At 41.5% G+C, this 17,560-nt stretch overlaps 1 protein-coding gene across 3 annotated transcripts in view; it reads right to left on the reverse strand.

Moving 5' to 3' along the window:
- Positions 1-17,560, reverse strand: part of NEK8 (NIMA related kinase 8) — a 299,189-nt gene that overhangs the window by 127,639 nt on the left and 153,990 nt on the right. For all 3 annotated transcript variants that reach the window (XM_078680094.1, XM_078680095.1, XM_078680093.1), the window contains exons 6-7: positions 10,761-10,840; positions 9,990-10,177 (exon numbers count right to left, since the gene is read on the reverse strand). In XM_078680094.1, the coding sequence (XP_078536220.1) occupies positions 9,990-10,177; positions 10,761-10,840 (268 nt within the window). The remainder of the gene's footprint in view (positions 1-9,989; positions 10,178-10,760; positions 10,841-17,560) is intronic.

Raw genomic sequence — 17,560 nt, forward strand, 5'->3', positions numbered from 1 at the left:
CCGGGGGGTACATAAACGGCAAACAGGGAAAGGGTCCGACCCTCATAGCGTCCCACGAGGACGGCGTAACGCCCCCCGATCATCAAGGATCACATCATCAATAGCCAGGGGGAGGGAAGCCCGGACAAGGATGCCCACCCCCCTGGAACCCGTGGTAAACCCCGAATGGGCGACTAGGCGATAGCCCCACCTGTTCATTGCACGACAAGTATTGCCCACTAGATGAGTCTCCTGCAGAAAGACAATATCAGGCGACAGACGTCGCAGACAGCGCAACACCACACCCCGCTTTATACGATCCCCCAGACCATTGACATTCCACGAAATAAACCTCAACCCGCTACCCCCCATCCCACACAATGATGCCGGAACCCCCCCCCCCCCCAATGAGCATGACATCGAAAATACCATTAGCAAGATAGAGTCGCCTTGAAAAAACAAAACACAAACATCAAACTTCCCATCAACCCACCCCCAACGACCAGAAAAACACCCCCCACCCTGCACCCCTGCAAGAAGCTAAAAAGCCATCCCAACATGCAGTGTGCCTGTCGCCCAAGAACTCCCACTCTACAAAAAGACCCCGGAGGAGGAAAGGCCCTGTCCCATCCGCCACCCCGATCAAGATAAAGAAGGAGGAGAACACACAGAAAATAGAGGCACTTAGGCATAAAATCCCGGGAGAAGTTACGTGGCACGTTGACCGGGGAATAGACAATAAGTTCAGCTTTCTACACCACCCTCGGCACCACCCAGGTGGTCGGTGGGCTCAGTCCCAGGAGGTCGGTCCGGCAGAGAGTCCAGCCAGTCAGTCACGGAATCAGGCCGATCAAAGAACAGGGTCCGTTCATTGTATTCAATTCGCAGCCTGGTCGGAAAAAGCCTGCAAGATAGCGTCCCGGTCCCTATAATGAAAGAGTTTCGCAACAATAGGCCTCGGCGGGGCGCCCGGCTTGCCCTGGCCTCCCGGAACACGATGGGCACGTTCCACTGCGAAGAATTTAGTCAACCCAGACGGAGAGAGGTAGTTCTGTATCAGGTCCTCGACCAGGAGATCAACAGAATGCGGGTCCGGATTCTCCGGGACGCCAACCACACGCACGTTACAACGACGTGCTCTGTTTTCAAAGTCCTCCAAGCGCCGGGTCATGAAATCGTTCACCCTCCGGAGATTGCCAATCTCCGTCTGTATCTCCGAGACGTCGGCCGTGAGGCTGGATGACTTGAGATCCAATGACTTCACCTTCTCATTGGTTTTAGATAGGTCGGCCCAAATCAAGTTCACATCAATGGCCACTGTGTCGATTTTGTGGGCCAAGGCCTCATACTGTTGGCCTATCGTTTCCTTCATGCCAGAAATGGCGCCCATGATGTCCCGCAAGGACGGCTCCGTCGACGCTTCCGCCGTAAGGTCAACTGCACTCGGGCCAGGCAAGGCGGCTCCAGGGGACCCCTTCGAATGGGTGTACCGGTCCATGACGTTAGATTGGACCGGGCCCCCGCGAAGGGGCGTTTTGGTCTTCCGAGTCTCTCGGTCCCCTCTGCCCGCCATGTTGGGGACCGCGTCCCAGGAAACTCACTCGACCCAGTGAAAATGGCCGCAGGAGAGCAGGGCGTCGTAGCCAAAAAGCAACGGCGAGGGCACCTCTAGGTGTGAACCAGCCTGGAAGGACAATAAGCAAGCCAATGGCACAACAGCAGTCCCGTGCCGCTGGACCCAGCAAGGGCCAGACTCTTCTGCCAGATGTCGTAGTCTGAGGCAGAATCGAAACCGAAACTTAAGAGGGGGACCCACAAGTCGAATCCCCCTGCCGCTGTTGTTCAACTCAGACACGGCCACAGCGCCTCACCCAGACCCGGGCGCACCTCCAGGGCGGACCCCGAAAGTTCGAGTTGTCGTATCTTCGGTGCCCCTGGTCCAAATCAAAATCCAAAAACCACAGGAAGATCAGCCCAGCGTCCTCTACACAAATCCTCGTGAAGAATCAGGATATAGTCAGGATATTATACCGGTAGTGGCGGGGGTCCGGAGAGCGCTGTGCTCACGCGGCCATCACGGATGCCCGCCAAGCTCCTCCTCCTTTATCCAAAGCAACATTCTTAAAGGTCTACTGATGATGCTTGTTATTGATACAGGACTGGGTAAAAAAAGTATTTCCACTACACTGGATGGCCTCTTTAAACATGGTAGTATTCACAAGTGTGGCCCGTGGCATCGGTTTAAGAATGCAGTAAAATCATGTGTACTACAAAAGGTATACCCTACTGGCTTTTTTTAAATCTTGAGCACAGTACAACATATATTGCTTCCTACTTCAAAGGCCTTATCAAGAAAGATGGGGACATTGGAAATCAATCTATGAAATACACAAACGCTAGAGAATTTTTTTTGAAAGGAAGCAACATTTTATCCTCCAGCCCTGGATCTTTCATCAATTCACCTTATTTGGAAAGAAAACAACATCACGAACATCGCACGTGGTTTCTTACGAATGGAAAAGATTATTCTGCACAGTTCCAGTTTCTTGTATAGGCGATAGTGCTTGCAGATGTCCTATGATGATATCCGTGTTCTACTCTTGCAGGTGTCTATTAAAAGTCTCTCTCCTTCTTATGAAGCATGCAGTGATACTGCCTGTTGGAATCTACGGATATTCATAAGTCGTTACTGTATGTATTAATTCATCAAGTGAAGCATGTCCTAAAAAGAGTCTATTTTTGCAAGCCTAGTGTCATAAGCACTTGGATTTATGTTGTGAAATCTTTGATTATAGCAATAATTTATCTTTGCACGAGCACTCAAAATGTGGGTAAATTGATCTTCTGGAGTATACTGCAGCTGAAAACATGCATTGGCAAAGCCCATAGGTCACACCTTTGTGACCTACTGGCTTTGTCAATTCTTTTTGCTGATGCTAAACATGTGCAAAAAAATGATGAGCATGTATGCGCCATCACATTGCATATATTTTGTTAATATTTTGTTTACTGAAAAAATGTCTAAAATTTCTGTTACTCTTCATTGTATAACTTCACATTCATAAAAACTTTTAAATTCTCAACAAAGCATCTTGCAACTTACACAGAAGATATGCTTGTACAGTCCACAAACTGGAGTATATGGTTTCATAGACAAACCCTTTTTGGGTAGCTGCGCGCGTTACAAAATTAATTTAGTAATAATAAACAACAGTTGTTAAAACACACATCCATCAATTACAGTACAGCCACAGCCAACATGTGTTGGCTCCCTACTAGTAAATGAATTTGAATGTATAACTTATCTGTCAGATGGGTTACTGACAATAGTGGGTAGTAGCCAGCACATGGCTAAATGCATCTTCAACACAAAGTGGAAGTTAAGTGTATGCATAGATGTGGCACTGCTGGCAATGATGTGAAGATGATTAGAGAATACCTGTGAATTGTAGATTGAGACACAAATGTTGTGATTGTTATGGCAAAGTATATGGAAAAGTGGGAGGAGGTCATAGACAGTTTGTTCAAAAAAACAATCAGTGATAAGAATATCACAGGTAATCCATCACCTAAAGAGTTGAGGAATTTGTTCATTAAATTGGAGAGGCTGTTCAAAAAAAGAGTCCCAAAAATAGTGGGATATCATCACATTAAAAAACAAAACGTAGAAGTCAACAGGATTTCTAGGGGTTTTCATATAGATATAAGGGTCTAAGAAGAGGGTTTTTAGTCAGGTTCAAGAAAAGGGCGCACAGCTAAGTGTTAGTGCAAAAATATTTAGGCGATTTTTAGAAGAATGTGAGGTTTGTCTTGTACATATAGATATATTCCCTACTGTGGAAGATTTGGATATAGTTCGAGGTGACAGGTGGTAAAAGAAATTGACAGAAAGATCTTGTGAGTTAATTTTAATAGTAACGGAACAAGTTGAATGTTAAATGGATAATCTAAAACCCGAGATAAAACAAAACAAACAAGAAATAGCGGCCCTAAAGTTGGAAAAGGAGACAGAAAAATATTGTGCTTCTAGAAAAAGTGTTAAACAAATTCAAAGATGAGATCAACATAAGAAAGAAATATAAGTTCCACAGAGATGAGAGGGATTACAGATTGGGCAGAGTCGATTCGTATACTAGAAAATATGAGCCTACATTTACGAACAAAAAGCATGGCAGAAAAAACAACATCCCAAGATAGCTTGGTATCATCTGGTACTTCTAGCATTGATTCTCGGGCGACCATCTTAGATGAGAATGAGAATGAGAATATAGGAAATAGATTAAGCACTTTTTTAGAGAAGCTGAAAAAGACGAGGCTGGAAAAATCTGCTCAAAACAGGGAGCGAAGGAATCTTCAGACAAAGGAAAGAAAAGAGGACCAAAAGGTGTCAAAAATCATACAGGAAGAAGGACAAATGCAGGGTGTGAAGACAAAATCGCAGCTGAAAGGAAACAAGAGGTATGCTAACCTAACAGACAGCTGTCTCTCGGAGCATGAATTAACAGTCTTACAATATGGGTTATCATTCGCCCCAACAAGGCATTATGATGGGTTTGAACTTAAGACAGATTTGTTTAAATTCATGAGTATGCAGAAACTGAAAAGAAATTAGCCTCCTCAATCAAAATTATCTTTGGGAATATCCATTACTCCTAACATATCTGATACCCCCATGGGGAGATAGGTGCGGAGTTCCTACATAGGGAGAGGTGTGGCGCCGCGGCCAGGGCGACTGACGCTGGAATCTGGGGATCAGGGTTCGATCCCCGGCTCCGGCGGCAGGTTAGCCCAGCACCATGTGACTCTGGGCAATAGCTCGCTTAATCTTCCCGACGGCCCCCAGCGCCTAGAGACCCTTACGGGTGATTGTGCGCTTTACAAATGTGGATTATTATTACATATGTTTTGGAGCTGTCCGGAGATAGGGAATTTCTGGAGTGAGGTGACGGAAATATTAGCGGAGATTACTGAAAAAGAAGTACACGTGACTCCAGGATACTGCTTACAGCACAGATTCCAACATACTTCTAAGAACAAGGTTACCAGTAAATTTCAGGACCTGAGATTAATACTGGCGAAGAGGGACATTACGAGGCACTGGAAGGCAAGAAGAGGTCCTGCCATAGACACATGGAGGAGAGAGTTTGAACCCTGGACAGGTATATGAGGGAACATCATGACTAAGGGACGCTAGGTGCAATGGAAGTGAGAAGGTGTTAGAAGCAGCTATGGCCTGGGAAGCTCTAATTGTGCACCTTAAGCAGCTCAATGACATTTAAGAAGGACATCGGGAAGTACCACAAGAAGGGCGGTCGTAAAATACATTGATATGAATACATGGGGGTGAAGGAATGATGCGAAGTGCTTCATTAGCCAAAGCCCTATAGGGACCACTGAATGCATGATATTTCGATGGAAGGCCATGAGAGGACCACTTGCGCATAATAACTCAAGACACGCCTGGGGGGAGGGAGGAGTGGAGGAAGAGGGAAGGGGTTGCCATATGGCGAGGGATTAGAATCATCAATGCACAGCATGTTGATATGTGATGCAAGCTTATTTACCGTTACATCTTGTGAGAAAACATTTAACGATTATGGATAGCCATGTAATAATGACGGGATGCATAAATAGTAAAAGTGTATTTCTGATTGCTCACATACTTATGCAAATATCTGTCCTGTACTGGCACATGTATTATAAATACCCAATAAAGTTTGTTTACAAAAACAAAAAAACATATCTGATACCCCACTAAGGAAATAGAAGACATACAAATTCTGCTAAATTTCAGAGAGTATTATGTTCCCGACATTGAAGGCATGGTCAGGGAAATGGAAAATGAAGATAGTTTTATCTAGAATACCTGTTTGACTAACAAATCCCGCTTTTTTTCCTGCTATGCCCAGGGTTAATGTAATCAGTGTGTTTTCTGAGATGGTGTGTCATGACATTGATGATCTGAAAAACGTGATTGACAATAAAAAAAAAGGCATGTATTGAATTACTATAGATATATGGGATTTATGGATATAGATATAGACCACATGGTGAGTTGATCAGGCTTAAGAGGAATTGTACTAACCAGGATCACCAGGTACTTGCTTAATCAGCCAAAAGAGTACATAATATTCAGAGAAAGTCATTACTAACAGATAAGAATAGGAATATGAGTAATACGGACAAATAGAATGTCAGATTTATTACTAAATTCTATGCTGAAAATGGTGGCATTTACAACATTTTAAGGAAACATTAGAATATCCTTAGAGTGGATAAGGATCTTAGGGCTATATGTAGGTGGCCCAATACCGGTCGGTAACGGTGAAATTCGTTAAATTTCACCGTTACCGACCGGTATTTAGGCATTTGAGATGTAGGGAGGATTCGGTATTAAGGAATCGGTAAATACCGATTCCTTATGGCCTTGCATTTAAGGAATCGGTAATACCGATTCCTTAAATGCAATGTAGGTAGCACATAAAACAGTGCACCTCAGCCTTAGGGAATCGCTATTTACCACCAACTCCAAGTTGGTGGTAAATAGCGATTTCCTTTCAAAAAGCACTTTTTTGCTTTTTGAAATGTGCCATGTGGCCCACATCCATGCCCTTAGGGCATGCATGTGTGCCACGTGTACACATATGCACATTTCAGGCGTGTAACAGGGTGTCCTTTAGCACCCTGGCACCCTTGAAATACCTCCCGGTATTACTGATTCGGTAATACCGAATCGGTAATACAGAATGTGTTCACATTCATTCCTTTGGGCCTCCAGGCCCATAGGAATGAATGGGTAGGTATTCGTTATTATCGAATCTCAATTACCGATTCGGTAATAACGAATATTAAGATTTCGGTATTTTTTTACCAAATTCTTACCTACATCTAAAATACCGATTCCTAAATACCCAATCGGTAAAATTCGGTATTTTGGAATCGGTATTTCCAAGTTACCTTCATCTAGCCCCAAGTGGGATTGTTACAGAACAGCCATTGGTGACATATAGGAGAGCAGAAACCTTGAAGAATATTCTTAGTCCAAGTAATAGAGTAAGATTAATAGAAAAGAAATATGGTAGTTGAATAATGGATACATTACATGGTTGTTACAAAAGCAAAAATTGTATGCTGTATTGCTGTAAATTAATTGCCAAGAAAACTAACACGTTTTTCAATTACAAAAGAAGACGTTCCTAATTAGATTCCACCTTTTGTCTCTACATGATTGTATTTCTTTGTGGAAAACAATATGTAGGTCGACTATCAGTTCACTAAAATAAAGATAAAAAAATTATTTTAATGAAATACAGAAAGCAGATAAAAAATCTCAATTGAGGCAACATTTGAAAACATATTGAAAATATCAGCTATAGGCACTGATCATATAAAGGCTCGTCATAGAGGAGGAGATAGGACTCAAATTGTGCATTAGGGAAAACTGGTGGTCAGAGATTCTGCAGATGGTTGATCATGGTCTAAACATAGAGAAATTCATACCACACTGTAGATCCCCGTTTCCTTGATTCACATATTGATTTGAGGAATATGATTTTATTCTCTTAACGGGTTGTGTTTATAAGCATTGAAGTTGGATATCAATTAGAGGGCAGAAACAAATCTATGATTTAAATTCTATCATAATGATGACGAAATGCAGTTAACAACTAATATGGTGTACAAGGAGGTTTTTGTTATTGACTGAAATCAATTACTTCCTCGTCTGTTTGGTTATTATGAATATATACATTGATATCAGTTGTGGAGTTACAGTAAAACATGAATAATATAATTCAATGTGAATGTAATTGGGAAGGTTTATATATTTTAAAATGGTGATTTGACTTGATAAAAATGAACAGTTTCTAGGATGATGGTGTTTGTGTTGAACGGTACAGCACAACTCACTAGTATGGTCAAAACAGAGTATGCAAACGGTGAGATTGAGAGCACTGTGGGGCACGTAAATGGAATCAATAAGGTGAACAAATGAGTGTAATGATATTATCAAAAGGTCTTATTTATTTTTGGTTTTAATTTATTTCTAGCATATGTTCTGAAAGGATGGACAAATGCTGGGATTTCTTATCACTTATATTGTAAAGATTCGATTTTTTAGCAAAAGAGCAGCGCTATATACAAGAGGGATAGGATGGCATTATTCAAGAATTCAAAACATTAGAAGATGTTGATCAGACAGATAGTACATTCTACTAATGGAGACACTTTGAATAGAGAAAAGAGTACCAACTAGGAGTTCGACAAGAATCCGTAAGATGATTTCTGGAGATAGATTTGATCAATCTAACAAACTGCTTTTTTATGCTCTCATGGATCAGATTCAAGTTTGATTTTGTATTATCTTTTTTTTAGAAGAATATGAATAGGTTCAATTGGGCTATGGTGGTACATTTGATTAGGATAAGGTAGCATTTTTCTGAATATTAATGGAGGTTGAGAACAGCATATTACATAGGCTAAAATACATATGATATTAGCCAGGTTTTCATGTTTGCACAGTTGTCATTTTGGCATCGCCTGTAGAGCAAATGTAAAAAGTAAATGACGGATCAGGATTTGAATATTTAAAGGTGATGGGAGAGCAGAGGAATTGTTGCCGGTCTGAGGACAGAAGTCCATGAGAGGCAGTCACGCCGGTGAGTTTCTCGTGTTTGAAATTAACATACAGATATTTTGGTGTGTATGCATGTTAAAAGGTTTTAGGTTACAAGGAGAAAATAAGTTGAGCAACACAGTTCAGTACTATTGTGCTTAAAAACCCATAGGGGATATGTTTAGTATCGTTCCTTGCACACTAATAGTTAGAGAACATTGCATTAAATGTACATTGTGCAATAAGGTGGAGGATTTATTGATGACTATTTTTGTGAGGAGCAAACATAGATTTCACTTGATGGATTAATCAGTTTTGTGGGTTTTGACTAGTAGGTGATGCTCCAATGGAAATGATGGCAATGAATAAGTGAAATAAGCAGATGTTTGGGACAATTTAGATAATCGGTATTAACAGTGTTCCAACTTTGGGAAGTAAGAACTGCATAGTGTGGGCCAAAATATACAGGTATTTTTAAGCTTCACAGACTGATTAGTGACTAAAATAAGGTATTGGTTTGTGCAACTCGCAGGAGAAGAGAACAATATGCTGCAAGGCAGTGATAAATCAACCGATTAGGCGTGGCCTAAATAAAATTGATTTGTATTTACACTGGACGGAACTCTGCCCATGTTACTACAGGACTAACTTGAGAAGGATATCTGTACATTTGAGGTGAGATGATTTTTCAACAGTAGATGTAATGGTTACCTAGCATTACGTGACATTGAGAAACCTTCTGGGTAACTGTAGAAGAAAAACTGACAAGATATGTATGATGCCATTGTTAGTAGAAGTCGGATAACTCTCTGTGGGCAGCCCAGCTCACTACATTAGAAGCTATTGCTTGGTTCTAATTAATATATTTATGTCAAGCAGGTATACAAGATAAAAATGTGTGCATTTTCAAAAGCTGATGTTTGGAGAAAAATGGTCAAACTTGCGAAATATATTTAAAGCAGATATGAGTGATCACTCATGTGATGTTGGGAAATTTATTACTCATAATATTACCTTGGTGCCAGGGCACTGCAGCTACGGCTGTGATGTATTATATGTATTATCTATGTAGAGGCATCCACATTTTTTACATTACTGCTAGAAACCCTGCCTGATGCACTGAGGTGATCACTACTGAGAATCTCGCAATGAATGGCCACTAATGTAATTGTGTCTGATTGGATCACTATTACAATACTAATAATATTAGTAGCTCGGGTTGATTTTCATTGACCATAAGTAGTTCTTATTGTAGAAAAGGTTGGAGACCCCTGAACCAGACACTTGCACATGCACAAACACCCACATACGCACACACAAATGTGGTTTATATTTACTGCTGATCTCCATTTTCACATATCAACTAGTTCATGTGGAGCCTTTCACTGCTGCTCACCTCCCACATGATGAGTCGCCCAGATTTCGTCACTCCAGCTTTCTGGGTCCTTCCTGCAGACACCTGCAGCACCTCGGTGTTCAGCATAGGCAGTCGCAGTGGGGAGGGAATTCCACTACCCCAGGTGTACACGGATGACAAGGGGGCTGGGATCCCCGGTTTCCCCAAGGCTGAACCAACACGGCCACCTACCAGTCAAAAAAGAAAGACACTATAACTTGCCCTGAACACGAAGATGACAGCCTGCGTTCTGCAGTATTTCTACACAGGTGAAGCTGTTGCTGAAAACGGAGGGTTGGCTACTCTTGGAGAGGGACTGCTACCTAGCCTCTGTAACCTAAAGTGTATTCAAAAGAGAAGAGGCACGACGTGGGAAGTGCGCCTGCACCCGTGAATACATTTGTAGCGGTTAGTTTTCTATAATTGGGGAGAGAAGAGAAGCTTCTTTGGTGGGTGCAATCTGTATGTGTAGGGTGAGTAGACACCCAAGAAGCTGGCCTGCTACAATCCATTCCAGGCATGGAAAAGAAGTTTGATACATAAAGGAACTAGAAAGGTTGTTCCTGACATTCATAGCATAGCACAAAGGCGATGCTGCCTTCTTTAATCAACGCTGTGCTTGATAGGCAGATTATATCCACGTTTTTCTCCAAAGACATATCAGCATCACTGCTCATGTTAGTCCAAGACTCCTTATCACTTTGATATGGGTCAGTGAATTTGTTTGGAATGTGGCTTCCTCGTGGTTAGGCTTTAGTCAACAGGTCTTACCCCTGGCCCTGGCGCTTGGCACCCTTCCTCCAGTCCTGCCACGAGACATTGGTTGCACAGCAGACAGTGGCTTCTCACTCCTATCACAGAGGGATTTAAAAACTTGATGTGATCAAAACAGCCATGCAAAATATTCCACATACTTTGAATAAGTGAGTTCTGAACAGGGTATAGGGTAACAAGGGTTAGGCAATATGGAGACATTCTGCGCAACTTTGTTATCTTAGCTCCAAGTCTTGGTGATGAAGTCATAACCCTCAATAGAACAAAACTCAATGAAGTTTGGTACACTACATCTCACAGAGCCAATGGCCCTACCTGGGAAAATGTGGTATGCCACATGACACCCCTATGGACACAGCTTGGAGAGTGTAATGTGCATTACAGCACTTCAATACTTCCTCTGTGGAAAATGTTGTGTACAAAATTTAAAAATATATATCCTGAGTGGGATAACTAATTGATCGGGTGGTTAGATAAAGGGCCTGATTTATAGTTTGGAGTACAGTAATTACTACGTAAGGATGACGGAGTAAAATACTTCATCACCCTGACGGAGTAACCATGCTGAGAATTTAGAGATATTCGCTGGCTCAGTGGACATCTCTTACAATTGGCAGGAACCGCTATCATGGAAGTTATTGTCAATGTATTAAAAGTTTGACAGTTTCCTCTATCAACATGATGATACCATCCTTAAAACTTTGAAAATACTTTTGTATTTAAAAACAAAAAAATCCCACAGCAGGATTTTGAAAATACAAAAACTAATGTCAACCCCCTTCCCACCCCCCCACTCACACACCATGAGACCCACTCTAAATCTTCTAACTGAGATGGTGAGAGAGTGTAGTCTCCATTGCTGACATACTTAAGGTCTGCCTGACTGTAAATCAGGTAGGCAGACCTTCAGTTTGGTGGAAAGGGTACAACATCGAACTCTGAATCAGCCACTAAGTTATTACATCCTGGAACATATGGAAAAGAGAGAGAACTGTTGCCACTTGTTCTTACAAATGTCAGTTGTCAACAGTGGAAACATTCAGTGTATCTTCTTTTGATTACGTTACTAAAGAGAAGAAAAATGGGACAGATCCACAAAAACCGTTATATAGAAGTAAACATGGTTGAACATTTATTATGTTTGCGGAGTCACAAAATATTGCAGAAGTACTTCTGGAGAGCTCAAGCCCTTGAAAGGAGCAAATCTCCTATAATTTATTTCTAAGGAGAGAATGAGTTGGAAGTATGTTTTGAATGGTCTCATAACGACAAGCTTGCAGGCATTCAAACGTTCAAGGCTTAGCATGCTTTGAAATTATTACTCCCCACCTCTTGCGTGGGATTGACTCCAGTGTAGCATTACACACATCTGTGAAATATGCCATGGGAGAAGAAGGATTATGAGAGCAAGGTATTTTTTCGGAAAACCTTGCACTCATAAATCTGACCTCTTACACGTGTAAAGTAGACTTGCAAGCACAAATGTCTTAATGAATTGGGCTCAATGGTTTTGTACACACTAGTATTCTTCCTTGCACTTGCCAGGGTCTCTTTCAAACTGCCAGTGGGGGTAGCAGGAACTGGAATTCCAGAACATTAAAGCAGTAGAGCTGCATTTCAAAATCAATTGTCTCCATCATGTATTGTTTGGTTTGTTCCGTATAAATAACACATCTGTGCCCATTCTGAGACTCTAGGTATATGTTCCTGATGCTATGGTACTGAAATCTAAGGAACCAGAAACTACCTGTGTCAATATTCAGAGGCCTACGGTTGAATAAGATGTAAGTATTTGTATGTCCATAATTGACACTTAACACTGGAAGACATGCAACCAGCACCTACATTTAGCACAGTTTAGAGGCCTGCATACAGGAGCTACACTTTTTAAGAATCTCACGGATAGAGTGAAGCAGCATCCAATTAGGGTAAGAGGCAGGCACTCGTTTCTGTAAACTGACAATTAATATGATTCTTGTCTGCCACCTTAGTTGTGTATGGTAGAGACCATGTTTATATTTAGTATTGTTTTTCTTGTGGCACTGCACGCTTCAGCGTCAACTTCCGTGGTTAACAGCTTGTTAAGTTTACAATATTAGGTACTACTGTGACTCAAAATTTCCCCTACCCCTAACATTGGAAGATGTTCCAATTTTCTCAGATTTCCCATCCACTTTCATGCGCGCTTTTCTTTCTTCCAAGTCTTCCTATGTGACTAGGTTAAAGAGCAGTGTTATGCAAGATAGTAAGGGCCACTGAGGTATAATTAGGATCTTGCAGCATTGCCACATAATTTACAATCTGTAGACTAACACTCCAACTTTTACAGCAAAAATGTATTTTTGCTCAAACTGATCTAATGTTTTTTAGACCGCTGCAATTTGAAATGCAGTGCAGCTCCTGAGACTTGCTAAGAAATTAGCAAGCAATGATTGTGACATTGAGGCATTATCAAAGACAAAATCTCTTGCGGATGAGTTTAATATACCCAATGTAGTCCAAAGCAAACATTTTGTCCTCAGTGAGAAACAAAAACCCTACCCATTGAAATATATTTCAAATAGAATGGTAGGAATGGTACATGCTTTTTAAAGAAAATATTTCATGTAACTGTTATGCAAAATCATATTTACACTGCAGGGTTGTTAAAGTAGCACCTACTACAATCAAAATGTAAAAGTAATGCATAGTTTCCAACTATTAGATCCAATATCTAAATTTTAAAGGGCGCGATGTACGAAATATCCATTCGCAAAAAGTGGGTGCAAACTGCACAAATGATGCAGTTCACAAAACACCGAATCGGACTGGATTGCAGTACGACCATCCGCATCAATATTCATGAGATAGGTGATGAATTGCGACTCACCACGATTGGATACCATTACAAGAATGGTACAGTCACCAGAACATCATGCCGGTCATCTCATTTTAATTAAAAAAAAATGTCAATGCAGCCCGTATTACAGAACGTAGTACTGCATTTAAAAAGAATGGTTTATTGTTTTTTTTTTAAGTTTGTTTGACAGTTGGGAGTGGTCCCCTGGACCACTACCTACTACCCTACAAACATTTTTTGTATATTCACAAAGGGAAAGGGTCCTAAGGACCTATTATCTTTAGCGAACATGCTACTTTCCCAACTTGAAAGTCAGTAACTTTTCAATGTTTTGCAACTGGATTGCAGCTGTAAAACATTTATACATCCCTTACCAAATTGGTATTTGGAAGGGACGGCCTAGACACACCCCTTCCAAATAATGATTTATTATGGATTTCTAAACTAATTTTGTGATTTGATAACATGTTACTGAATTGCAAAATGTATTTAGTATCAAATAGTCATTTATCAGTCACAAACACTCTGATTTTGCGAATTGCATACTTTGTGATCACAAAATTGCATTGTGTATCAGAGCCAAAGTACTTCCCAGTCAATTATGAAATAAATATGACATGTACACACTGTTCTACAGGACTGTTTTTGTTGGAAAGGGTTGCTTCCAGATGCTCCTCAGTTTGAACCCAATATAATTCCAACAGTAAGTTCCAACAAAGAGATCTCAAAATTTAGCTGGGCTGTGCATAGCAATGTTACTATCCAAATTACACTATATTTGACATAAGTTATATAGGTCTGAAAGCAGAAAAGGCAGCACTGGTAACATCTGTACCTGATTTCTCTTCCAGACAAAATCAATATATGTTAGAGAAAACTTCTAATAGTATCTGGTGAAAGTATAGTTTCCTTTATATAAAGATATGTTGACATGGTATATAGCATGTACTAATAGTATGTAGTAATATCCAGTGCTTTAAATGGAAAAAAATAAGTGCAGGTACTCACCAAATTGAGATGTGGACTAGGGTGGTGGGGCTATGGGGGCGGGGCTATGGGCACTGCAATGGGATCCGGCCAGGGCCACACATTTAATGTGATTGAGATTTAATTGGTGTGCAGATGTGCATAGTTATACAAAAGCATTACTGGTATAGATTTGATTATTGCATTTCTCTTATACGTACAAAAGGGTACATTTATTATTAAAGTGGGCTTCTCATGGTGCAACATCTAGATTACATATGACTTGCACAAGATATTTTCCTTAACATTTTTTGGAAAGGTTTAACTATGGTTAACCGTCTTATTTATTTGCCACTACGCAGACTTCACCCAGCCCCTCCCAAGTGGCACAGCTTGGCGTCAAAGCTCCTTACCTGCTGTAAAGTCTGATTCCCTCTTTCTGGAGTTGGGCAAGCTGCTGAAAGCTCGAGGTCCTCTTGCACCCTCAGTCACAAATGAACTGTACTGTGATAGTGCATGTGCCTGCTAACCAAACTCTAATCTCATGTGCAAAGAATAAGACAAAATAGTGACCTTAATTGCAATATAGGAGAGAAAGAAAGATGAAGCCATCTAGAGGCTGAATTGCACAATGTGAAAGCAGAAATTCTGGGATCAACCCCAGCTTCCCCACATGACCAAATTGTGTGATCGCAGACAAATATTTTATCTTGCCAACTTCCTTTTTCTTCATTAGCACATTTGATGGTATATTCAAATGCTCAAGTTCAAGCTGTGTGCCGTACAATTACATCTTGTTTAGTATAATGTTGCTTCATTCATGAAAAGAAAATAGCACATAATGATGCACACCTGAAAAGTGACTTGCTACCTATATCACTAATGGCATTGTCCTCATGGTGGGAGCACAAATTCCTCTCAGTGCTGTGATATAAGCTTACGCACCAAGGTGAAATGTTTCCACATTTACACTTACACTTACACTTTTATTTCACTGGTAATGTTTTCAGGGCTAGACTTCTGTATGAGCTTTTAAGGCCAGGCCAGACTTCCTGGTTCGGCTCTGACTGGGCTCTTCTTGTTAATTTGTTGGTTCACCCACCTCTACCCCTCCCAGAGCCCCTCTGCTAACCCAGGAGATAATGACCTGTATAAAACAAAATACAATTGTGTTGAAAGACTGCAGAGAGAGCAGATCTTCACTGAAGAGAGAGTGGCCTTGCACTTGCTACAAGCGAACCCTTTCACGTGCGCTTCAAGTGCAGAGTGTGGTAATATAGGGCTTGTCGGGCTTGCAACTATACATCTGCTATGCTGGACACTGCAGACAACACTCACTCATGCAAGAACATGCACAGGGTCACAGAAGCATTCATGCACGCAGACAGGGCATTCAGTACTTGCGTTTTAGAAATGCTTACATTCGCTGCTGCCCACATTACTAAACCTGGACTCCCACTGGCTGTGCACAGCATCACTATCACCACTTTCCTCCTTAGTTTGGATCCAAACATTTGCTGCCCTATTCTACTATGCCAGCAGGAAGTCTTCTCTTCGATTTCCTGAGATTCACAAGCTATGCCTGTTAGCCGGCCCGCTCTCACACCTACAGTGCTATGGACTTCACAGTGCGTGAGTACACACTGCAGCCAGCTGCAAAGGTTTCAGATTCCTTATGTGTCACATTTTCATAATTTCAGTGTATTTATGAGTGACATTCAACGACTATGAGTGACACTTTCTCACAGGCAAAATCAATCAGTGAAGACAAGGGAAACCTATGAATTTCAGAGATTACACCGATTTGAGCAAGGAGAAACTCTAAGAAGATCTTAAAACTGCTGCAGAGCACCAGAAATGAAAGGGCACTTTGGCACCAGACTGTACCAAACGGGATGTAAGAGGCCCTACCTACACGCATGATCTCAGCTGCCTACTAATACAGTTTCTTAATTATTCTCACTTGCTTTCAATCTGCCGCTGCCTGGTATTCTGGAGGGCACCAGAATATTCTGCATATGGAAGCCTCTTGCTCTAAACTCTCGAACCAAAGCTAAGCCCTGGTTTAATGCACCCCCAGCAGTGTCAGCATCCAGTGCTGTGCTGTCAACGAAGTGACGGCAGACCGAAGGCTCTGATTAACTTCAACCCCAGGGAACTAGGCCGAAGGGCGGCGTCTCTCCCTTTAATAAGGCACATCTGTGACCTCGAACCACGAACAAACCAAGAACCTTTGTCTGATGTGAGCTGAACAAAAAGCAGCAGCTTCATGTGTAGTCAACAAACAATATCTGCAATAACACTGTTCTCTGCTCTGTGCTCCGAGCCCAAACCCCGCGGTACATTAAATAAACCACGGAAACAATTAATATACGTTTAACCTTTTCTCCAAGATGCCAAATGTGGCAATAATGAACTTCGAAAATAACAAATAAAGTAAAGGAGTTCTTCAAATGTCTTTGAAGCATCTGGACGACTCCACGTGGAACATAAATGTGAATAAAATAAACAAGCATTGGCATAGCCAATAGGTCTCGCTTGTGGGACATTATAAGTGTTTAGCCATGCAACAGTTGATGCTGCACCAAGGATATTGTTCTGCAGAATTAAATACTTATAAGGTCCCAAAGGCAAGACCTATTGGCTATGCCAATGCTTGTTCTGTTTCTATTGCTACCGCCTCCGCCCATTGGCTGTGGCAGGTGCTGCTTCGATATGAAAAGTGCAAGATCTAATAGTCTACTGCTTGCAGCCTACAGCCTGTCTGTGTGTCTGCATGAGCAGAGAACATAATACAAACAGGGCAGTGTTAAATGTAGGTCTGTGAGCCAGTCTCCATTATGCATATGGCATAAATGATGCCGTTTTAGGAGGAGGCCTGTAGGTCTACCCAACCTGAGCACAGTATGGACACACATAGCAGATAATTTAGAATCTGTCAGTGGACCACATGCCAATGCTATGAAGAGTGCTTTTATATATCTCCTTCTGC

The sequence above is a fragment of the Lissotriton helveticus genome, chromosome 3_1 (assembly GCF_964261635.1).
Source record: "Lissotriton helveticus chromosome 3_1, aLisHel1.1, whole genome shotgun sequence".
NCBI classification, from domain to species: Eukaryota; Metazoa; Chordata; class Amphibia; order Caudata; family Salamandridae; genus Lissotriton; species Lissotriton helveticus.